At 56.2% G+C, this 23,318-nt stretch overlaps 1 protein-coding gene across 2 annotated transcripts; it reads right to left on the bottom strand.

The window, feature by feature from the left end:
• Positions 1 to 1,613: 1,613 nt before the first annotated feature.
• ZNF385A (zinc finger protein 385A) lies at positions 1,614 to 22,257 on the bottom strand. 2 transcript variants are annotated; one of them, XM_049625658.1, is made up of 8 exons: positions 22,175 to 22,257; positions 15,392 to 15,528; positions 7,516 to 7,626; positions 5,741 to 5,903; positions 3,619 to 3,861; positions 3,105 to 3,274; positions 2,787 to 2,882; positions 1,614 to 2,639 (listed from the first exon to the last, which is right to left on the bottom strand). In XM_049625658.1, the coding sequence occupies exons 1-8, from the start codon at positions 22,182 to 22,184 to the stop codon at positions 2,409 to 2,411; spliced, it is 1,161 nt and encodes a 386-aa protein (XP_049481615.1). In that variant the 5' UTR covers positions 22,185 to 22,257; the 3' UTR covers positions 1,614 to 2,408. The 2 variants fall into 2 exon arrangements, with proteins under 2 accessions (XP_049481615.1, XP_049481616.1); XM_049625659.1 differs by lacking the exons at positions 15,392 to 15,528; positions 22,175 to 22,257 and adding an exon at positions 10,727 to 10,852.
• Positions 22,258 to 23,318: the final 1,061 nt, after the last annotated feature.

The following is a 23,318-nucleotide window of genomic DNA, read 5'->3' on the forward strand; positions in this document are numbered from 1 at the left end:
CACCCTATCCCTGCTGGTTCTCTAAATACATAAACTTTAAAAATTTTTTTAAAAGAGTTGGATGCTGAACTGACTGAGCCACCCAGGTGCCCCTATTTATTTATTTATTTATTCATTTTGAGAAAGAAAGAGAGTGTGGGGGAAGGGCAGAGAGAGAGAGAGAGAGAGAGTATCCCAAGCCAGCTCCAAGGAAAGGAGAAATCGAGACCTGAGCTACAAGCGGGACACTTAACTGACGGAGCCCCTCCCTTTCCTTCCTCTTTAACAATCTTTATTTCACCTTCCCTCCCCCTTTCCTCTGAAAAACTGGAAGTGGGTGGAGGGGGGAAGTGAGCAAAGGAGATGCAATTCAGGGGGACCCTTGGGAAGATGCTGGGCTCTGGTCTGGCCTTTCTTTCTTTCTTGCCACCCAGCAGGGCTAGAGGGAAGGGGTCCCAGAGTCAGTACTGTTCTTGGAAGTGTGACTGAGCTGAATTCTGGAGATAATAAAGAACATCTTCCCCCACATCATGTGCCAGGCTGCTGAACAGAGTGTACGTCTCTGTCCCACAGACCTGTAGGGGACCCAGAGGAGAAGGTGTTCTAGCATACCTGCATATCTGTAAATGGCATAGCCTCAGTTCTTTAGTCTTGGAACATGAAGTCTCAATGAACTTTTAAGAGACCCAAAGCTGTTCATTTTGCATATGGGGAAACTGAGGTCCAGAGAGGGGAAGGACTAACTCAAGGTCACTATATGGGGCCCAGCAGTGCCTAGAGCTCAGATGCCTAGTCCCTGTCCCAGCGTCTTCCCATGCCTTGCGTGTTCCTGGCGTGGGTTTCCCATCAGAGGCACAAAAGCCCGGATTCTTTCCTTTGTCTGAGGCTGGATCTAGACTTGTTTTCCAGAATCTCGAGACACATGTGCCACAGGAGCGTCTTAGCCTAGGGGAGACTCCGTTTCCATGTCGTTGGCGCCGCCTGGTGGTGGAGTCGTGGAGAATTCTCAACTGCCGCGGCTACAGTCCGGCTACAGTCTCGAGACCTGGGCTGGAAATGATTCCCCAGGGCCCAAGTTTACATTAGATCTGGGCGGGAGTGGGGATGAGTGATATTGGGAGCCTCTGCTCGCCTTGCACAGGCTTTGGATCTTGCCTTCTCCCACCCCCGTCTTTCCGGACCCCTCCTTCAGGCCCCCTTTCCCGTGTACCCTTACCCTTCACCATGCAGACAGATCTCCGGTTGAATAGCTCCCATATCGGCGGGCAAAGATTGAGAGTCTGAGTCTGGGGGACGGAGGGCAACGAATCCAGACTTTATTGTCGGGGAGAAGGAAAAGGGAAGACGTGGGTGGGGGGCCGGGGTTGCTACATTGTCAAGCAGAAAGAGTTGATGGGGACGGGAAGGCCAGTGGGGGCCCGTCCCTCTCCCGTGTCGGCTGCTAGAAGGGCTGACGATACGGAAACCACAGAGGGGGTGGGGTGGGGGGAGGGAGGTCACGCCCCCGCCCGAGTTGTGCAGTGGAGGTGTCTGGTGGGAGGGACAGCCATGAGGTCTAGGAGCTGGGACGGGGAAGGCTACAGACTCAGCGAATCCTGCGGAAAGGGGAGGGGCGGGGGCGAGGCTTCTATTGCTTTTTGCTCACAGTTTTGCGGAAGGCGAGGCGGGGGTGGGCTCGGACTGGACACCCCTTGCCCCCCTCGGTACCCCTTGGGCGATGGGTGCTGGTGAAAAGAATGGAATCCAGACTGGGGAGGAAGAAGGTGAGGGAAGGGTCTGTAGGGGCATCTACTTGGTCCCACCCAAGTGCCAGAGATGCCCCCAAGTGCTGCCCCCTATGATGGGCCCAGCTAGACGTGGGGCTGGGGCATGGTGCGGGGCGGGCACAGTGAGGTTGCAGGCGGTAAAACCAAAGTGCTTCTGAGGGACCCAGGATCCCGCCTGCTCCCCTCCCCCTGCGGAGGATGGGGGTGTTCACGGAAGCGCTTCAGTTTGGGGGCAGGGGCCGGAGTCCCAGAGTCCGCTTATTGCCAAGAAAAATCCATTTCTGCCCCCCGGACTCCGACCATGGCTTGTGAACCCCGTTTTGTGCTAGGTTTGGGGGGGGAAGGGCTGAATGGACATGGCTTTTGGGAGGGGGGGTGTCTCCAAGGGGGCTCGGGGGTGAGACGGCCCCCCCTTTTCTAGGGGAGAGGGAAGGGCAGGGGGCGGGGTTCCCTGAGATCTGGGGTGTTCCCCCCCTTCTGAAGCCCCCCTCCCCCGCTACCCCTCCCCTTTCCTGGAACCCCGTACCTCGGGGTGGGGGGGAAGGAGAGAGAGAGATCATTCAGGGAGTGCCGGGAGTAGGGGCAGGCTTGGAGCCCGGAGGCCTGGGTCCCGGCTGGAGGTGGGGGGGGAGGTGTTGAATGGGAGGGGGTTCGGGGTTCAGGTCAGTAGGGGGAGAAGAGGATGGGTCCGTGCGCAGTTCGGATGGGCCCGGGTGCCGGGTGGAGCAGGGGGTGGGTGATCGGCGGTCCCTGGAGAAGAGGTGCGGCTGGGGCCGGGCGCAGGGACAGCGGGGAGCCTGCTGCCGCTGCCATCACCGCAGCCACCGCTAGGGGGCTGGGTAGCAGGCCTCCCGCCAGGGACTTGGGCAGCTCCTTGGAGAAAGTCAGAGTGCCCTGCAGCGGGGAGAGGGGCGGGGAAAGGGAGACCGAGGAGTCATTCTGCGGCCCGCAAACCCCACCCCTCCCCGTGCCGGCCCGCGTCCCCTTCTCCTCCCAGCTCCGGTCCCCCAATTGCCGAATTCTCCAGCGCACAGGCCTCACCGCCAGCTCCCCCGCGCCTCTAGGTTTCTTGTGACGGCTCAGCAGCGGGTTGGGCTTCCCGGCCACGCCGTCTCGGTGCCGCCGGCTGGAAATGTGCTGCGGGGTGGGGGTGGGGGTGGGTGGGTAGGGAGGGGCAGTGGGTAAGGGGCTGTGAGCCACCCGGAAAGGAGTAACCGACGAGCCGGTAGGCACACCCAAAACACCTGGCCCCGCCCCTTCTGTGGTCCCAAGGAAAGGACCTGAGAGAAGCGCCCTCACCCAAGCTCCCTGTTTGTGAGTAGAGCTCCCTAGAATTCCCAGGAAAGGCCTTGGACCCACCTGTTTCAGTTGGACCTCCGAGTTGACCTTGACATTGCAGATCTCACAGTGGAAGGTTCGGTCCTGGGCAGGGGCCTCTGGTTCCCCAGGAGTGGGGGGCCCCAGACGAGGGTAAGCTTTGATGGGGCCCAGCCCACTTCTGGCCTCCAGAATTGTCTTGTGCTTAGTACCTGGGGCCCGCAGAGGGCAGAAGGTAAGGGGTGGAGGAAAACTTCTCCAGGCCTCCTGGGCAGCAAATACCCACCTTCCCAATTAAAATAGGGGGAAGCATCAAGTGTGGGGGTTTTCCAATCCCCTTGGGACACCCCCAAACACAAGGTAGGTCAGGGGAGAGTCACAGGTCGAGGAGTTAAGCAGAGGGGGAACTGAAGAAGTAAGTGGGAGATGATTAGGGAGGGAGATAGGCTGGTAAGTCTTGGAGGGGCCCGGATGTTGGAAGCCAGGGGCGTTAGAGGTGGGGAGGAGGAGTGGGCTGAGGATAGGGGAATAGGGGTCGGGGTGGGAGAGTCCTTACCTTTGTTATGAGCCTCAAGCTGGGACAGGGAGTTCACTGCCACCTTGCACAGGGCACAGTAGAGCAGCCGCTTGGCCTTTTCCTCCTCTTCCTTGCTGCCTCCAGGCAGGGAAGCTGGGGCTGGAGTGCCCCCTTCGCCCTTGGTTGTACCCTGACCAGTCTCCGGAATGCTGGGAGGGGATGGGGAGCCAGGCTGTTTCTCTGGGGATCCTGGGGCTGGACCCAGTCCATTCTCCATGGAGACTGTTGTTGGGGGAGAAACATAGGGGTCACCTCAGATGGTTTTTGGAGGAGATTCTTTATGTGGAGGAAACCCACCCCCATTTCCTGGAGGGCAAGGGCCCAGGAGTCCCCACCCTGTGACAACATGCATGCTCTCATGCCCTGGGCCCGAGCCAGATGTGGTCTAGCTGCTGCAGGCTGGGTGTGAGTCTCCAGCGCCTGGCCCATTCTCGAGAAGCTGGGAATGGTTGAGGGGTCCAGCCGCAGTGGCTTCCCCTTCAGGTTGAAGCTGGCAGCCAGCCTAGCCCTGGGGAGAGGCATGGAACAAGGATTCACCCCTCAGTGGCCTGCCAGCCAGCCTGGGCTTCCTGCCTGGCCAGCCCCTTCCCAGAGTCCTGCCCAGTCCCCAGGGAGGCATGCCAGAGAGCTCTAGGAAGGGGCAGAGGCAGCGTGAGGAGAGGTCGAGAGAGACAGTCGCAGACACGGCAAAAGGGAAACAGAAACAGCAGAACTGGAGAGGGAACAGGGATGCAGGCTGCTCTATAATTCATGGCTTGATTAAAGATGCACAGGCCCCAGGCCTCAGCGCTGGGTTCTGGCCTCTGTACAGGGGAAACTCTAGCACTCCCATTCTTGCTCCAGCAGCCGATCCAGTTTCCGGGTTGTGAGACCGCAGGCAGTGGGGGTGGGGCACTGGCAGAAAGGGACCTCCTGACCCCTGCACGTGTCCCTTTGCTTGTCCATCCTGTGATCTTTCCCTTTATTTCTCTTACTCGTTTGACATCCTTGACCTCCATTCCGATCCAGATAGCACACCCACGTCTCAAACTGGACAGGGCTTCGTCGTTTACAAAAGTAGGGCAGGTATCATTATCTCCTTAGAGATATCCTGTCGGAACTAACTAAATGAGGTAATATGCATAAAGCACCCAGAACATGAAATGTTATCTACCACCACCACTATCAGCGTCATCCCCGTTTTGCAGAGATGTTGCCAAGTTAAAAAAAGGTGACCAGGCTAAGAGCAGCCAGAGCACAATTAGAACTCAGCTCACCTGCCTGTCCTATCTGTGCATCCCTGAGGGATGTGTGTGTGTGTGTGTGTGTGCGCACGCGCGTTGACAGTGGGATCCTGGTTCCCAAGCTGCTGATGTGGATGCCTGGTTCTCATTCTATTTGGGGTGGGGCAGAAAGGACAGGCAAGGATAAGGAGGAAATGGGGATGTTCAGTCTTTCTGGAGTTGATCATGACTGATATCTGATGTGGCAATCCCAGCATGAGGGGGGCTCATATCCTCCTGTCTTGATATTCCTTCCTTCCAATTTCTTGGCTGGGAGTAGGACTGAAGATGGCCACCAGCCATGAGGGAGAAAGTCTCAGAGTTGCTTTTTGTAAACCTGGGAAAGATCTCCAAGATCTTAAGGTCTCACTCCCAGGACGCAGACTGGGCCAGAGAGGTCAAAAGATCAACCAAGATCATCTGGGGTGTTGCTTGAGTGTCCTGAGCTCTCAGTCTCCCCAAGGGGAAGCCCAGTGGGCAGGCCCTCAGATATCCTGATTCCCTCCCTGTCCCTCTCCCCAAGATGAAGAGGCCTCTCCCTAGATTTGATGGTTCCCTTTTTCTTGAGGAAGTTTGCCAGGTGGCCTCACCCTAGCCCCTCTCTGAGTCACTGGGTGGTGGGGAGGACAGACAGTGGGGACTCTGTTGAGAGGAGCTGGGGCGGGAGTACGGGTGACAGGATGGAAATTTTGTATCACTGTGTTTGGCTCCAGGACTCACCTTGGGTAGGGGTGGGGGGTGGGGGTTGAGGAAGAGAGAGATGAAAGCAGAGAATTCTGGGAAGCGGGCAAAGAACAGAGACGAGAGCAGTTGAACAATGTCGGGGTATTCAGACACACCTGGACGGGGGGCTACGCCATCCCCATTTGGGGGGGTGCTGCCTGGGGGAGCTGGGTCTCCAGGTTCCCGGACGCCAGGCTCCCTGCCTCGGGTCTTGGCAGCCTCGATGCCTTTGACTCTTCGGGCGTGGCGATTACCCTTGTAGTGTGCCTCAGCCTGGCTCTTTAGGGATGAAAGAAAAAAAGGGAATCTGAGATCACCTTTCATCCGACCATGCTCCCCACAGAGTTCCTTCAGGTCCTCGGGGTGGTCTCAGGAGGCTGCAGTGAATCTCTTACTATACCAGTGGGATGTAAAGCCATGCCGAGGAGCCCTGGTTTTTCCTGGGGTTCAGACTAGCTTCTCAACCTTGAGTCGCTGGGAACCTGGATCCTCACCTAGCCCAGACTCCACCCTACCACCACACCCAGGGCCTGGCTGCTGACTCAGGCTTCTCACCTAGTTCTGGGTGAGGGAGGGTTACCCCAACCTATAATAGAATTCTAAATGGGAGGGGACCAGCAATCCAGCCAGCTAGCAGTCTCTTGGCCCCCTGGCCTTCTATGCGTGTGTCGTGTCTCCCGGCTTCTGGATCCAGTCTGGACTGCTTCTACACTCGGGCGAAGAGTCCCAAGAGCCCTGAGGCCTGGGCCCTACCCTGACTACTCCCCCTGGTTCTCATTTTTCCTGAAGCCTCTGTGGACACCCTGGAGGACCCTGGCCCCAAGCCCAGCTCTGGAGATAGAGACAGCAGCAGAGACAGCTGTCAAAACAGAGCCACTTGGTGGGGGAGGGAAGTGGAGGGCTGCCTACTATTGGCCCCCTGCCCCTCTAGTCCTCCACCCTCCACCAGGGAGTGGAGCCAGGGTTGGGAGAGGGGATGCCTGGGGTTGAGGTAACCGAGAGGCCTAAAGCTGGGTTGGTCCTGGTTCCACCCCCACCCCCACGTGCACCTCCTGCCTAGGACATACAGTTCTGGAGCCACAAGGTCACCCAGACAGGGATAGAGTAGAAATAAAAAGTATGGATAGGTAGGGAAAGAAAATTGATACCCCAGGGGTGAGGCATTGGTGTGCAGAGCCTGGCAGCATGGTGGGTGTGTGCACGCGCGCGTGTGTGGACTGGGTAGAGAAACAGAACGTGCTTTATTTCCCCCTACTCAGCAGAATGAGGCTCTGCTGTTTTTCTCCAAAAGCTCTCAGAACCTGCACCCCACAAAGTCTCCTCTAGACCCACACAGAAGTCCCGAGGGAGCCTCACAAGGAGGACAGGACAGCTGGGAGGCCGGACACCTAGGTTCTGCATTTTGGGTGGCTTCTCTCCATGGAAAGTCCCCCACGGGAAAGGACAGATAGAGGAGGAAGCCAGGTTAGAGTGAAGTGGGTGGACCAGGGGAGGAGTTTAGCAGAGGCCCCGGAGGGCACAGGCTCTGCAGGGGAGTCAATGACCTAACTCAGCCCAGTGCCCAAGGACCAGTGGGCCAGAGGCCACTCTTGCACCCAGACATGATGGCCACCTGTGTTCTAGGAAATTCTGAGCCAGGGATGCCTCAGTCCCCAAGGGAGGGAAGGGTCAACCTGAGAGGACTGGCCGACTTCACATTGAAATTACAGCCACCGCTTGTCCCTCTCAAGTGCCTTCCATCCGCCCCTGCCCCTCCTACAGTGTCCCCATTCCCTGCTCTTCCCGATATCCCCTTTATCTCTGCCCCCCGCCCGAGCTCCTCTGCCCTCTGCTCTCCCGAGATCTCCAGGCTACTGCTGCCCCACCCATTTCGAGCAGCAAGGCTTCTTACCTGCGAATTGAAGCGGATCTGACAGACATTACAGGAAATGATGGGCCGCTTGGTCTTGAGCAAGGGTCCCCCAAAAGTGTGGGAGAGCACAGCCTTCTGCACAGGGTCCATCTGCGGAGGCAGGCTGGGGTGAGCCAGGAACCCCAGCACAAGCTTATGTCCATCATCCCCCACATTGGTTGCAGCTGGGTTGAACCAAAGGGCTCAGAGCCTCGTCCCTATCCCTCAGTTTGCCTGAGGGTTCTGAGCCTCAGTCCCCTGATCCCCTCCAAGCCCAATCCTCACCCTACTAGAAGGGCCTTGAGAGACCAACTGGCCCAGTGCCCCCATCTGACAGAATAGAAGTGGTTGGCCCAAGGTCACACGACCAGTTAATAGCAAAACTGGTACTTGAACTTGGGCTGCTGTCTCAGTTCATCATACCATGAAGATCCAACTCGGTCTTTTTGATGTACAGCTCGGCCAACCCACCAAAGGCCCACTGATGGGAAGTCCCAAAGCACCCTAGATCCTATGGCCTTCAGCTGAGGCCTCTGAACTCTTTGGACCCACTCCGGGGCAAGATGTCTACCAAGCCAAGCTTCTGGTCCCAGGAGACAGACATTCCCAGCTTCCCATCTCTGGGCCCCAGGTTGCCCTAACATACTCCCTAGATCTCTTTAAGGCAGCAGGTCTTAAGGGAGTAAAAGAACTCAGGAGAGAGTACATGGCTGTAGTGAATAATGGGGGTTGGGGGGGGGGGTAGGACCTAAGAAGCTGGGCTGGCCTGAGGCAGTGGAGAGATCTTCTGAACTCTTCCTCCCTTGATCACAGGGCTTCTGGGGCAGAGCTGTGGGGCTGGGCGTGATTAGGAACAGTCTTGCCCCCACCCTGGGTCAGCAGATGTCTTTGCAGTCTCCTGCCAAGAGTTCACATGAGGAAGGGAGAGGATGGGAGTTTCTGAGGCCTTCAGCTATCAAGGGATGAAGCCAGGGGCCTAGAGGCATGAAAACTGCCTCCCTGCACAGTCCTCCTCCCTTCTGGCCCCCTAGGCAGCCAGGGAGAGGCGAGACTGGAATGCACCCGAGGCTGAACAGGATTGGGTGATGGCTGGGGCCTCTCATAAAAACAGAACGAAATTAGAACTGAAGCCTGGTCTTCCCGGTGGAAGGATCAAGTGAAAAATAGTTTCTGGGACCTGAGGGGTCCTTAGCTCCTCAGCTGCAGCCCTCCCCTGTGCTCAGGTCTTCATGGTTCCCAGTAAGACACTGGTGAGAGACAGGCATGTGAAGCAGGGAGAAGAAGGTGGCTGGAATCTGGAAAGTCCACAGATCCTGGCTCTCCCCAGTAGTCTCACTGGCTGGTTGGAAGGGGGCTTTAGCACCCCTGTGACATGGGCTGCCTCATTTGGTAGACGTAGAGGCGGGAGCCATGACCAAGTTCAGATGACTCGTCTGGCTGACAAGTGTCCATCTCTTGGCCTGCCCTTGGCTGGAAGCAGCCCCTTTCAGTAGCTCACTTTTCACCTCCTGGAAGCCCAGGTCCTATTCAAAGAAAAGCCAAACAGGGGAAGAAGGGGTGTGACTGCGGGTGTCTGGGCAGGCTGTGATCAATCTGTGCATGGGTGGAGTGTGAAGGAGTGTCATGTGCTGTGTGCACATCATTTATGTATCAACATTTCTGTGTCGGGGGCTTTGCCGATGCCATGAATGGTCAGGTTGTGCAATCTTCAGCTGTGTGTTTATCTGTGTGAATGTATGATGTGTTTGGCAGAAATAAAGACAGACTAAGTTGGAGACAGGCTTTAATCAGAAAGGGGAGACAGATGCCTGCTCTCAGCTCCCAGTCTCCAGGTGTCAGTCCTCCCTATGCAGAGACACCCCCCTCCCCCTGCCCCAGGGTTCTCCTCAGCCCCTGGACTTCCTCATATGCTGGGTGGGGAATGGAATTCAGCCCAAACAGAAACCCAATCTAGGCCAGGAAACCTAAGTCGATGACAGCACTAGGGAGAGAGGAGTGGGATGGAGAGGGGACAGCAGAGGCCAGGGTTCTGTCTCTGCCCCACCCATCACCCCAGCTTGCTTCCCACAGTGCCCTGAGGACGACCTGTGGGCTGACCATGCCTACATACATCCCAGGAGAATGGTCCCTGCCCCACCTGGGTCCCTCTTCCAGAGTGAAAGCCTTTTCTCTTGCATACACCCCTCCTCAGGTTTAAGTCCATAAACACCAACCAGGGGTTGGGGAGTGGTGAGAAAGAGGGTATCAACCCAGTGCGCCATGGGTCCTTCCCACCCTCTCCTCCAGGAACTGAGGAGACACCAGGCTGAAGGTGAGGGTTCCTGGGCCCAATCCCTGTGCAGGTGGAACGTGAGCCACTGAAGTGCTGCTCCAGGCCAAGGTCAAGAGGCCCTGGTGACCTAGATGAGGGCTCTCTGGGGAGGGGTGGAGGCCAACATCTCCCACAGCCCATCCCACTCCAGAGCCCCTACCCTGGGATTTTGGCCTAGACACTGCCTGGAAAGGGCCACAAAACATTCCTCTCCCACCTGCCCTCCACAACAGCAGACATGAAGGGGAATCGCTCCCTAAAGCTGGGGCAAAATGAGTCAGGAAGGGCAAGGGGGAGGGAAGGGAGGAAACCAGATCAGGAACAGGAGAGGGGGCCATGATTATATTTCCTTCCATTGCCCTTTATCTGATGGAAACCGCTGCCCCATGTTTGACCACCCCACTTCCCCATCCTCCCCCCACCCCCAAATAAAGGTGAAAAGAGAAGGAGGGTGCAATCTCGGGGATGGGAAGACCAGAGGGACAGGAAGGATTGAAATAGGAAAGAGAGTGAGCTAGGGGGTGTCTAAAGAGCAGGTGGAAGCTGGTGGGGGAGGGATGCTGGGAAAAGGAAAGATGCCGGGATGGGATAAGAAGGATCTAGGCGGCGTGGTAATTTGAGGGTACATGTAAGACCTGATGGGAAGTCTGAAGATTTGGGGGACTCCAAGGATCTGAGAAGCAGAGGTGGGGGTATCCAGTATGGTGGCAGTAGTCTGGGGGTGCCAGCTGGGATCCAGAGATTGGCAGGGACCGCGCCAGTTATGGGGGATGGGCCAAATAACCCGAGGACCGGGCGAAAGGAGAGGTAGCCCGCCCGCCAGGGGCGGGCGGGGATAGGGTGGGGGGGCGCTGCGGCAGCGGCGGGAGCCAGGGAGAGAGGAGGGGCCGGGTGGCTTACCCTGCGGGACCCCGGGGGCCGCGACTCCATGGCCCGGGGTGGCGGACCCGGGCGGGGCACCCGAGCCTGGCCGGGCCGGGCAGGCCGGGGACGCGGCGCTCGTTGCCCGGGTGGCTCGGGGCTGTGCGGCCGGGCCGGCCCGAGAAGGGGAGGCGGTGCCGGCCGGGACCGGAGCCCGCCCCGGAGGCGGGGCCGAGGGCGGGCCGCGGACGGGGGCGGGGCTAGGGAGCCTGAGCAGGGGGAAGGGGGGCTAGGGTGAAAAGAGGAGAGGAGAGGGTGTCCGTATCCGGATACTCGTTCCAGGGTGGTAGACCTTGTCCTGGTGAGGGGCTGCTCGGTCCGGCGATCGGGCATTGACCAGGTGACCTCGGCTTCCTCCACTGAGGATCCTTGCTGGGTCCCTTGTCCCCACCAATCCTAATGGACGGCTCTATTTCTCTAGCTCGGACATTTCTCCTTTCTTCCATCCCTTCCACCCTGGCCCTCGCTCCCTTGTTGACAACCCCTTTTCCGAGCCCCCAGACCCGTGTTCCCTCTGCACACGGCCCCTGTGCCCTTTTTACATGTCACTTCCCTTACTAGGGATGGGAAATCGAGCCCAGGTACCTAGGTGTCAGGCACTGCTCTCTCAGTGATTCCTCTGAAAGGTGGAGCTGGGAGGCGCCCAGAGCAGAAGCGACCTCATACTGGGGACAACGTCCCTAACCTCTTCTTCCTATCTCCTCCCCTCGCCCGCCACCTGCTGGACAGCTAGGTTCCCAAAGAGCTTATGTTTCGTGCACTTGCTGCCCTCTGGCGGTCAAGTAGGAGCAGCACTGGGGGCTCAGGGTCAGGAGGGCAGAGCCGCTCCCTCCCCCAGACACCTCCTCATCCTCTCCGAATAGGTCTTAGGATTCCCGCTCTATCATCTCTGGTTCTCACCCTCTCCCATTCCGTCTAGGACAGAGAGATGAGTGAAGCAGCGGACTGAGTGTAGAGAGAGGCTGTCTTTGGGAGACAATGAGAGACGTCCAAGGGCAGAGGAAAGCATAATACAGGGAAGGGTCTAAGGGGTAGGAACTGCCCCAGTAGGAGAGAGATCTGGAGGTATTGTATTAGTCCAGAATCCTTTAGCCATGAATAATACCACCACCACCACCACCACCACCACCTAATGTTGACTGAGCCCTTGGAATGTGCCAGACTCTGTACTGAGCTCTTTGCATGGATTATCTAATTTAATCTTCACAACCACTATTCAGAATAAGTACTATTATTATCTTCATTTTATAGACGAGGGAACTGAGGTTTAGAGAGGTTAAATAATTTGCCCAAGGTCATAAGCTAGTAAGTGGCTGAACTGGGATTTGAATTTAAACCTGGGCAGCCTGACTCCAAAGCCATGTACTTAACTGCTGCACAGTACTGCCAAAGGTCTGTCTGCAGCTTTTCTGCAGTCCTCACTCCCCTGCAGAATTTGACACTATTGATGCAGCCCGCCACACTCTCTCCCTTGGCTTCTCCAACTCTACAGGCACCAGGCTGCGTCCCTACCCCCCTCCAGTGGCTCCCCCACATCCTTTGCTGGAGCCTCCTCCTATTCCTACTACCTAATTCTGCTTATTCCAAAAGGCTGAGTCTTGGCCTTTCTGTCTCTGGTCCTCTCTTAAATAAAAATAATAGCGATGACATAATAATAATCATAGCCGCCAACACCAGACATCCACTTTGTGCTAGCTATTCTGATTATGTAATACGATTCTCGCAACAGCCTTGTGAGTCGGTACTATTACTATCTGGTAAAATTCGGGTTTAGAGTAGTGAAGCCATTTGCCTAAGGTCACACAGCCAGTGCTCTCGGAATGTCAATTCAAATCCTGCCAGTCAGATGCCAGAGCTGGTGCTGCTCAACACCCTGCCGCACTCTCCGGGCTTATCAGGGCTCATGGTTTTAAATAGCTAGTCCTCACCAGAGGCAGTCGAGCCATGAACCCTGGGGGAGTGAGAAACCCTGAACTACCCATGCGAATTGCATGGCTTTGTGACCTTGGGCAAGTCACTTAACCTCTCTAGGTCTGTGTTTCCTCATCTACAAAATGGGGGAAATGATGAGAGACCTAAGGGCAAGCGTCAATGAGGTGTGTAGATGGGGGAAGTATTCCCAGCACCTTCTGCTCCAGTGGAACTGAATCAATTGGACCCCCTCAAGTGCTCTTTTCTAGCTCTTATTCATGCTATTTGATTCAGTCTGGAATGTTCTCTAAGGCCCCTTTTAAAATCCTACGAATAATTCTTCAAAGCCCAAATCCTATGTCACCTGCTCCCGGTTGAATCCCTTTTTCCTCTGTTCTCCTTTTCCTGCTCAGCTCTGGTTGGTCCCTTAGGCACCACCTCATTCAGCAAGTCTTTCCTGACACCCCTTTGGACTCCCATACAAGCTAAATGCCTCTGACGCAGCTCTTTTCACCCTACAGGGTAACTGTTAACTTGTTATCTTTCCTACTAAACATGAGCTCCCCAGGGGCACAGGCTGAGTCCTGTGTCCCTGACACCTGGTACAGTGCCCAGCACATAGTAGGTGCTCAAAAAATTTTTTTGTTCACTTGAACCATCATTGGTTTCTCTGTCACAATATTTATAACTCTGCCTCTGTTTTGCGTTCTAGATTGCTGCATACATTTCTGTATTTCTCCCCTGAATAGAAGCTCCTTCCAGACTGGACCGTATCAGCAGTGCCCGGGGGGCTCAGTCGGTTAAGCATCGGATTCTTGGTTTCAGCTCAGCTCATGATCTCGCGGGTTCGTAAATTTGAGCCCCGCATCGGGCTCTCCAGCTGTGAGCACGGAGCCCACTTGGGATCCTCTATTCCCCTCTGTCTCTGCCCCTCCTCTGCTTGTGCTCTCTCTCTCTCTCTCAAAAGTAAACATTAAAAAAAACAAAAACAAAAACCCACAAACTCTTAAAATTGAACCGTATTGTGTTTACCTTCACGTCTCTATTTTATCTAAAACAGTGCCTTGCTTATTATAGTCAGTATTCCATTTTCTCATCTGTAAAATGGGTTAAACAATAGCTACCCTATAGGGTTGCTATAAAGACTAAGATATGAAGGGTACTTTGTAAACTTCAGAATGTAGTGCAGATGTTGGTTTGGATTCTTTGGGAGGAGTTTGGAGGAAGCAGCAGTTGTATAAAGAGAACTCCATTTGGAATCAGTTGCTACGGGTTCAAATCATACCTTAGGCACATACTATGTCAACGTAGATAAATTACTAATCCCTCCCGAGCGAAACAGGAATAACAACGTCTACTTTGTTGGGTTGAGGTGAAGAGAAATGAGATCAGGTATAGAAACATCTATGGCAGTGCCTGCTGCATGGTTGATACTCAGTAGACGTTTTGCAGCTGAATATGGTTTGATGGTGGGTTATTTGCGTGGACTAAAGCTGACTTCCCCTGAACCTTTAGCTCTAGCCCACTTTCTAGGACCCAAATTCCAACTGTCTGCTGGACGTTTTTGGCTCAATGTCCCACTGGTTCACCAACTCACCATGTCCTAAAGTGAGCTTCACAGCTTCACCCCAGACCAGCTTCTTCCTCTAAACCCCGTCCTCTGTTGGGGCGCCTGGGTGGCTCAGTCGGTTAAGCGGCCGACTTCAGCTCGGGTCATGATCTCGCGGTCCGTGAGTTCGAGCCCGGCGTCGGGCTCTGTGCTGACAGCTCAGAGCCTGGAGCCTGTTTCAGATTCTGTGTCTCCCTCTCTCTGACCCTCCCCCGTTCATGCTTTGTCTCTCTCTGTCTCAAAAATAAATAAACGTTAAAAAAAAAAAAATTAAAAAAATAAATAAATAAAATAAAATAAACCCCTGCCTCTGTCGAGGTGACTTCTCCCTCCTAGCCACAGATGTTTGAATCTTGGAGTCAGTCTTGACTCATCCTCTCTCTTCTCCCCTATCCCCAAATATCAGTTGGTCACCATGCCCTAGGAATATTTCCTTGGAAACAAACCCCTTGCCCTTCCCCCTTCCTATATACTCACACTGCCACTACCACTGGCCCGGTGTGGCCTTCCAGGCTGCCTTTCAGGCCCACCTTGGTGGGACAGCCTCCTCCAACCTCTGCTCCCTTTCATCCAGCTGTCCCAATCACCTTCCTCAAACACTGCTCTGACAAAGTCATTTTGCTGCTTAACAATGGATAATGGCTCCCTATTTCATACTGTATTAAATCCAGACAACTTTTCCAGGCCTCTAAGCCCTACCCCACTGATCCTCCCCACCCAACTGTGGGTTCCAGAGAGCTAGAATTTACAAACAGGCAGGCTTGTGACCCTGCTTATTCCTTCCTTCTGGATTCGGCACCCGTCACCCCTCCCACCTCCCTGTAATCACTATCACCCATCTGGGTCTCACTGCTTCTCTAGATGGTGGAGTCAGTGAGATGATTCATATAAAACATGTAGCACAGGGTCTGGCTCAGCAAATGGGAGCTATTATTGTTATTGCTGCTAATAGTATACCAGATAGCCAACAACGCTTGTAACTGACTAGAGACTAGAAGTCCGGGGAGATGGGGTCCTAAGGAAAGATAAGGAAGTAGATAGGAGAATCAGGGAGGGGTGAGTCAGAGTGAAGGAAGGAGCTGGGGTCTCAGGAGGGTAGGGTGGGCAGGCAGGCTGCTACTCACAGTGTTGTAGTTGCCGAAGAGGCCCAGGGTGGGGGCTGGCTCCAGTGGGAAGGGCAGGATCTGCTTGAGGTCCAGTGGGGGCTGCATGATGGGGGGCTGCCGAAGCAGAGGGAGGGGCCCTGCCCGGCTCAGGCTGCCTGAAGGGCAGAGAAAACATTACGTGGGGCAGGAAGATTGAAGCTTGGGAGCCCCACCCAAACCTGTCTGTCCCACTCCCCGGCTGGGGCCCCCACACTCAGAAGTGTGACCCCCATGCGCACACACACTTCCCCTGCTTGCTAGCTCCGGAGCAATGGAGCACGGTGCCCTGTGGGCCCAGGGGAGAGTGCACACCAGCCCTTCCCTTCTGGGTGTTTTTCACTTCCCCCTTCTCCAGCCTCCCTCCCCCAAGACCTTTAGGCATTTTACAAACCCAGGAAGAGGACAGACCTTCTCTGCTGGATCAGCAGGACTCAGGGAGCCCCACGGCTCTGGCCACTCCCTTCTTCTGGTTTTGTTTTTCCCCAAGGAATCCCAAAGGCGAGGTCTCACCCCAGGGGGGACAGGGTCAGGTGGGTGATTCCTCCCACTGCCCAGAGGGGAATGTTGAGGTCTCGATTTGGAGGAGGGCCGCTGAGTCTCTCGGGCTGCCCAAAGAGCTGTGATCTGTCCTGGCTGTTCTTAGTTAATTGTTGACATCTCTGGGGGTAGGTGATAAGTGAGTGGCGTTTGCCCTGGGAGGTGGACTGCCTGGGCCCATTCTCAGAGCCCCTTCTCCCAACCTTCCTGTCTCCCCCCAAACCCCCTTGTCTCCCTGAGAGTGTTCAGCTCCAGCACCGCAGGAGGAACCGCCACCCGGGCCTCTGGAAGGGGAATGCCTGGGTCTGACCCCAAGGGGAAATGAAAGTCCAGGCCAGCCACTCCACTACCCACCCTCCCCTGAAACTTTTTCTCCTCCCCTCAGAGCCATGGGAGGAACCTTGCCAGGCTCCAGTGGGAGGAGGCCAAAGGCCCTGAGGACCCCTCTGGGCTTCCGCTAGCCCAGCTCCCTTCTGTGACCTCGCCGTCCACCAGTCAGGGAATCCTGGCTGCCCTTCCCTGCTCTAACAACCCCCTGCCAGCAACAGGGGATCCCAGGAACAAAGGCAAAGCCAGGAGGCTGCAAGTTTGGCCCCGTCCTCCCTTGACCTTACTGGGGCAGAGGGTACCCCAGGATCCTTCCCTGCTCCCTCCACAGAGACTGCCCCTTTGCATACCTTCAGTTTCTGGTGCCTGCTGCCCCCAGGCAGTGGCCTGGCCCCGGCCCCCCAGGGGCCTGGGCCTGACAGCGTCCCCTTCCCTTGGTTCTGCCCCCAGCCCCCTCCCTTGCCAGCCCCCTCCCCCCCAAGTCCAGTCAGTAGAATCAGCCAATCAGAGTCCTGGAAAAGTGGGGCAGAGGGGAGGGCGGGGGAGCAGGGATTAGGGAATTGGAGGCGAGAGGGAGGGGGTGGGGAGGGCTCAGGCACAGCTGGGGGCAGGGAGCTGGTCCAGAAAGGTCTGGAGGGGTCTGGCTCTTCTGCCAGGGTGGGTGGCCAGGGTCCCTGAGGTCAAGGCTGCTGGGAGCTTGGGCTCTAGAGGGCTAAGGGTTTGAAGGAAAGGGCAGGATGCTTGGCTTTGGCTCTTGGGCAGCTGGAGGTCTGTACACCCTGTGTCCATTCCCTCCTCTGCCATCTCAGAGTTAAGATGGGGTAGGGGGAGAGCAGAGAGAGAGAGAGAGAGAGAGAGAAGAGACAGACAAAAGTGAGTGAGAGAGAATGGGGAAAAAATGACAGAAGCCGGAGTAAGTGATTGAGAAAAGGGACAGAGATACTGACAGAGAAAAGAATAGTGAACAATGGAGAGATGGAAGACAGTGAAATGAGAGAGAAAAAAAAGAGACTGCAGAAAAGCTGGACACAGAGCTAGACCCCAGGGTGGAAAGACCGACAGAGAGCAGAGAGCAAGAAAGGGAGAGAGAAGAGAGGGACAGATGGTTTGAGGGGCAGTTTGACCACCTCCCCTTCCTGGTCTGTCCCCTCAGGACTCCTCCCCCCATGCACAACACCCCCCCTCCACCCCAAGCCTGGCACACCAGACCAGGGCAGCCTTAACGAGCCCCGGGCAGCATCAGGAATGGTGAGAGAAACCTGAGCGCTCCCAGAGTCCCCGGCACCCAGCACCCACCCCTAGCAGCTGGTTTGGGGCTGGCACTTGCCCCGCCCCAGAGCAGCCCAGCTCCTTGACCCTTTTCCCAGCTCTAAATTCTCTTAAGCCCCCATCCCTCAAGCCCCCATCTCAGAAGAGACAGATGAGTTCTGGAAAAGGGAATAGAAGAAAATACGTATTGTGGAGCCGCTATGTGCCAGGTAATGAGTTCTGAGTATTATCACATTTAATCTCTGAGGCAGCTATGATTCTATGGGGGTAGCTGATACCATTTTTCCCACTTGACGTGCGAGGAAACTGAGGCTCAGAGGAGTTAAAAACTTTGGCTCATGTCACATAGCCTGTAAGTATCAGAGCTGGGAGCTAAATCAAAATCTGCTGCAAATTCTTTCACTGCTACATAACCCCCGAGGACTCTAGTGTCACTCAGAAGGGATGGAGGTCCCAGCACAGACTTCCATCTTGTTCAAGGAGAGGAAGGTCCCTGCATCTTCCTGGGGTTGGAGGAAAACAAACAGCAGTGATTCAGTGCCCTATGGCCAGCAACTCCTCTCCTCCAGGACAAGAACCCAGGAGGGAAAGGGGTGGGGGGGAAGGGGGAGGGAGGATGGAGTGAGGCAAGGAAGCAAGGTGGGTAACTGGACATTCGTGTGTCTCCCCATTTTTGGGTCTACTGAGCTATGAGACGAGGAGAGGGGCAGAATGGCAGCTCACGGGCCGAGTGGGCAGAAGCAGAGCTCTCTCGTTTCAGGTAAGCCCAAGCCTCAGTCCCCTCTCCCTTTTTCTCAGAATACTAATAGTTGCCACTTGTTTTTTTAACGTTTATTTTTGAGAGACAGAGAGAGACAGAGCGTGAGCGGGGGAGGGGCAGAGAGAGAGGGAGACACAGAATTCGAAGCAGGTTCCAGGCTCTGAGCTGTCAGCACAGAGCCCACGAACCGAGAGATTATGACCTGAGCCAAAGTCGGACGCTTACCCGACTGAGCCACCCGGGCGCTCCATAATAGTTGCCACTTTTTGAAGGCTCTTTACGTGTCAGTCACTGGACCTACACCGTCTCCTTGAGGTTGTCTCCACTGCTCGGAAGCTGGGGAACTAGCTCATTTGGCAAATGAGAACAATAGTACTGCCTCAAGGAGTTGTGGAGAGGATTGAATCTATGTAAATTGCTGGCATACCACAAAGGGAGCTAAATAAATGTTTGTTAAATGAACGAGTCCTCATCTTATCAATGAGGACAATCAGCTTTGAGAGGGGGAATTACTTGACCAAGGTCACACAGCTAGTGAGGGATGTGAACCTGTCTGTCTGGCTCCAGAGACAGGGTTTTCAAGCACTACACTTTTGTAGGTAGACTAGGGATGGGGTATTGGAGGGAAAGGCAGGTACATAGTAAGGTCTGGGGAAGCAGGAAATCCAGGGCTTCTGACATCCGACTAGGTGAGGTCTTCAGGCAGGTTTGGAGGGGGTAGGAGATCGAACTGGCGTGCGTGCGTGTGTGTGTGTACACATGCATGCACGTGTTCTTGCATGGCACACAAGTCAGGCAGGGCAGGGAGGAGTTGGGGCCTGGCTGGGGCAGGCCACTCCAGAGGGAAGCTCATTAGAGTAATTACCTCCAGCAGATAGAGCCCCACCCAGCTCTGTGGGGGAATTGCCAAATGCTTTATTAAAGACAGTTCCCAATGCACTTTAGAGGGGATGAACTCTCAGACCCTTGGATGGATGTCCATCTGGCTCTTTCTAGGTCCTACCTAGCCCTAGGCCCTTTGATCCCGCTCACACCGAGCCACAACCAAGCCACATCCAACTCCTTCCATCCCACTGAAGTCTGGTCTTTTTCTTCCTCCCTTTCCCAGAAATTTTGGCCAGGTCAGAGTCTCAGCCCCTTGGCTGTCTTAGGTCAGGTCTGGGGCCTCGAGCCCTTGTAGTAAAGAATGGGAGTGTCTGCCTTGAGCTAGCTCAGGGAGGGGTCCTGTCTGGTAAGAACAGGAGCCAGGAGAGGTGTTAGGGTAGGGCTGTGGGTTAGTGCTGGTCTCGGAGGTTGGGCCAGGCTGAGAGTGAGATGAGATATATGGTTGGCGTTAGGGTTGCAAGTTGTATTAGGGCCTTAACCCCAGGTGGTGAAAAGCCTGGATCAGCACTGGGTTAAGATGGGGGAATTAGACTCTGGAGCCAAGGGAGGAACTGGATTGGAGACTGGACCGGGATCTCATCTCTAATCTATCTCTTTTTCTCTTCAGGCCTTTTGGCCTCTTCCTCCCCAGCAGTGCCTGAAACTGGGGAATGAGGGGAGAGCCTTGAACTCCTGCGTCCTGGGTTCTTGACCAAATCCCATGTTTCTGTTCCTTTCTGCCTTGATTTCCCTCATCTGGACAGGAGGCAGGTTGAGGGCTGGAAAGGCTTTGAAGTCAAAGATTAAAGGAACAAGGGGATGATTATGAACAACTACTTAAAACATCATCCTTAATAACCCCAGGGTGGATGTAGGCGGGGACGGGGCCTAAAGGGAGGAGGTGGCCAGGAAGGGAAGAGAGGGAAGATCCCTGGGAAATCTTCCCAACCTGACAGGACAAGGCCTTCTTCAATGCCCCCTCTCCCTATGGGACCCAATTGGAGAGGACAGTAAGAAAGGCCCAGAACAAGGAACGGAGCCCAGAACCACCATCTGCTTAAACCTGGGCCCACAGTGTAGATCTTAAGCAGGTAGGCCAGGCCCCACCTGCTGGTCAGGGTCACCACGTACATGGACTCAATGGGCCTCAGTATTTGGAAGCTGAAAGCCTACAGGGCATGGCCCTGGGCGGGGGGTGGGGGGAGGGGGGTGGGCAAGGCCTGAGCCCTGGCTGGCAGTTTCCTCCCTCTCTCCTTTCCTCACAGAGGGCTAACGTGCGCGTGTGGGCCAGCAGGCTTCCCGCCCCTCTGTAGGTGGGCACAAGGAGGGAGTTAACTACAGTGTCCTGTCCCACATCAGGCAGATGTGGTGGGGGTCCAGTTGGCAGACCCGGGCATTTTTCCTGTGGTGGGGTCTTGGTCAGGCTTGAGCAGGTCTCGGAGGTCGTCTTTAGAGCCCGCTGACCAGGGGAAGGGTGGCTCACACTGGTTTATTCTGGAAAAGCACGATGCTCCCTCTGGGGCCCGTGCCCAGGGTGGAGCCTGCGTCCAGGGTGGGGCCAACATGCAGGGATTGCACACGTTGGAAGAATGTGGGGCCTGTGCTTTGGGGACCTGAGTCCCAGATGTGATGGTGAGGGTCACTTTAGGCTGGGGATAGTCTTCATAGTTGGGTGGGGAGTCTCTTTGCTGGAGATACTCATGGGAAGGAAGCAGGCACCAGTCATTCACGCCTCTGTTCCCTCATTCACTGAAGAGGTATAGTGGAGTGTTAGGTGGAGCGGGCAGACATAACATGGTGAAGGAGTGAGGAGGTACAGGAGGAGGAGAGAAAGAGAGGGAGGAAGGAGGGCAGAAGGGGAGAAAGACCACTAGTGGGAAGTCAACAGGGATCAGACCAAAGAAGGGAAGCCAAAGAGCAAACTGCAGAGGGACCCAGCAGAGCCCGGGCAAGCCCTCCATTGGGAGGCAGGGAGACCACAGGTGTCTGGGCCCGGTTGTGGGGGGGCATCTCCCACCATAAACAGGGCCCAGGAACCGGCCCAACCAGGGCAGAGGTCAGAGGTCAGAGGACACAGCAGGCCGGCCTAGTATTGTGGAGGCAGGGGCCTGGAGCCCCTGGAGCTGAGGAGGAGTCCAGACGCACAGCTAGTCCCTCTCCTCCCCCACCCAGGGGCTCCCTCGCGATGTAGGTCATGAGGATGGGGTGGCTGTGGCTGAAGGGTTGTCAGAGTCCCGCGGGGGCTCCCCTCCCCCATCCTTACTCTCTCCATTGCCCCTTGTTTCCTGGCGCCCCTGGCCCAAGGCAGGGGTGGGGGTGGGGGAAGAAAGAAGAAGGAAGCTGGGAAGGAAGGGCCCAGGCAGCCAGAGCAAGGAGAGAGCGGGGCAGGTCCCGGCGTGTTGGGGCAGGATGGCTGCGGAGACAGGATCCGAGCCGCAGGGGCCCCGGGAAGGACAGTTTCCCACCCCTGCTTCTACCCAGCCCCCTTATCTCCAGCCCTCAGGTTCCCACCTCCCACCACACACACCTCGAAGCTACACCCACCATCTTCTCCCCGCCCGCCCCCCACTTCCTCCTTTCCCTCTTATCCTGGGCCCAGAAGGATATCGGAGTGTCTGAGCTAAGGGTGGGGGAGGGAGAGTGTGTGCGGGGACGGGTCAGAACCTTTCCCTCAACTCCACTAGGCCAGGACCAGCCCTCTCCCCCAGCCTCTCGTAGACCGTCATATAATATTCATGAGCCTCATGAATACGCAATATCCTCATTATGGGGCGGGGGTCTCACTCGGCTCTGCTCTCTCCTTCACCACTCCCTAAATTACCCGGAGAGACGGCAGCGTGGGGAAGAGGGGAAGAGGGGACCCCCAGATGTGGAGCCAGATGAAGGGGGAGGGGGAACCGGTCGCTGACGGGCGGCCGCAGTCACCGCGGTGCCGGGAGGTTGGGGGGGTGACCTACTGAGAGGGACCCAGGAGCCCGGAGCCCAGAGCCGCAGAGCCCACTCACCGAGGATCATGCTGGGGACCCAGGCGCCCGGGGTTCCGCGTCGCTCTGTCCCGGGGGCCGTTCTGGCCGGGCTGGGGGTACAGGGGGAGGAGTCGGGGGAGGAGCAGAGGCCGGCCCAGGCGGAGCGGGGGCGGAGCCCGCAGCAGGTGAAGACGGGAGGAGGGGGAACCCGGGCACCCTGGGCTCCATGAGGGGGCGTCTTGACGGTTCCTCGCCCCTTCCTCTCCTACTGGCTGCCCCTGGGCCTCCTGGATTTACCGTGTCACTGCAACCAGGGCCGGGGGAACAAGACATCTACAAGACGGTGTGAGGTGATGGAGGAAGCTGGGAACTAAGATGCCTGGGTTCCCGGGAAGGGCTGAGTCTGAGGGCAGGAAGTCTGGTCGTAGGCTGATATAGGGTGGGGGATGCCTCAGTCCTCTGGGGAGGGATGGAGCCTGGGATGGGTGTGACACCTGGGTCCTCTCCGGAGTGACAGGCTGGGCAGGGTCGGGGTGGGGGGAGTGCAGAGAATGTTAAGGTCCTTTGTTTCTTTGACTTTGGAGCAGGATGCCTGGGGGCTGGGTTTCAGGGATGAAATGTGGGGCTGAAGATGGGTCCCAGGTTGATCTCTGGCTGGGGTTCAAATGCCTAGGTCCTCAGGGAAGGTCTGCATGAAGAGAGTTGCAATCAATGCAAAGAGGTGGAAAAAGAAGCTTGCCACTGAGATGATTTATTAGGGCAATCAGAAGATGATAGAGGATCCAGAATTGAGGCTCAACCCTGTAGAGAGGACCTGAATTGGGGTGGGGATGGGAGCACCCATCAGGCATCAGGGTCTGAACCCAAGGCATTCACCAAGGTGAGTGTGGATTGTAGAGGACTAGTGTGTGTGGTGAGGTGGAGGGGAGGATGGAGAATAGGGACGAATGTATGGGCTGGGGAGTGTCGGGGGGGGGGGGGAGTACAGGACACTGGATGTATTTTAAGGACCATCAGGGGACTCGATTAGAGGTGGGCAACTGGGACCCCAGCATGAGGCTGGAGTCTGGGAGTCTGTGAAGTGTCTGGAGAAGATGCAGCTGCCACAGCCTGGACCTGTCTGTACCTGCCCCTAGAGGGAGGGCGGCAGGAGGACTTCCCAGAATGCCACACGGCCAGCTTC

The sequence above is a fragment of the Panthera uncia genome, chromosome B4 (assembly GCF_023721935.1).
Source record: "Panthera uncia isolate 11264 chromosome B4, Puncia_PCG_1.0, whole genome shotgun sequence".
NCBI lineage: Eukaryota > Metazoa > Chordata > Mammalia > Carnivora > Felidae > Panthera > Panthera uncia.

Excerpts from the sequence above, each read along its gene's own strand:
- ZNF385A (XM_049625658.1), bottom strand. Across the intron at positions 5,904-7,515 it reads AGATCCGCTTCAATTCGCAG|AGCCAGGCTGAGGCACACTA; the intron begins GTAAGAAGCCTT and ends TCATCCCTAAAG. Across the intron at positions 3,862-5,740 it reads TGGCGTAGCCCCCCGTCCAG|TCTCCATGGAGAATGGACTG; the intron begins GTGTGTCTGAAT and ends CCCCAACAACAG.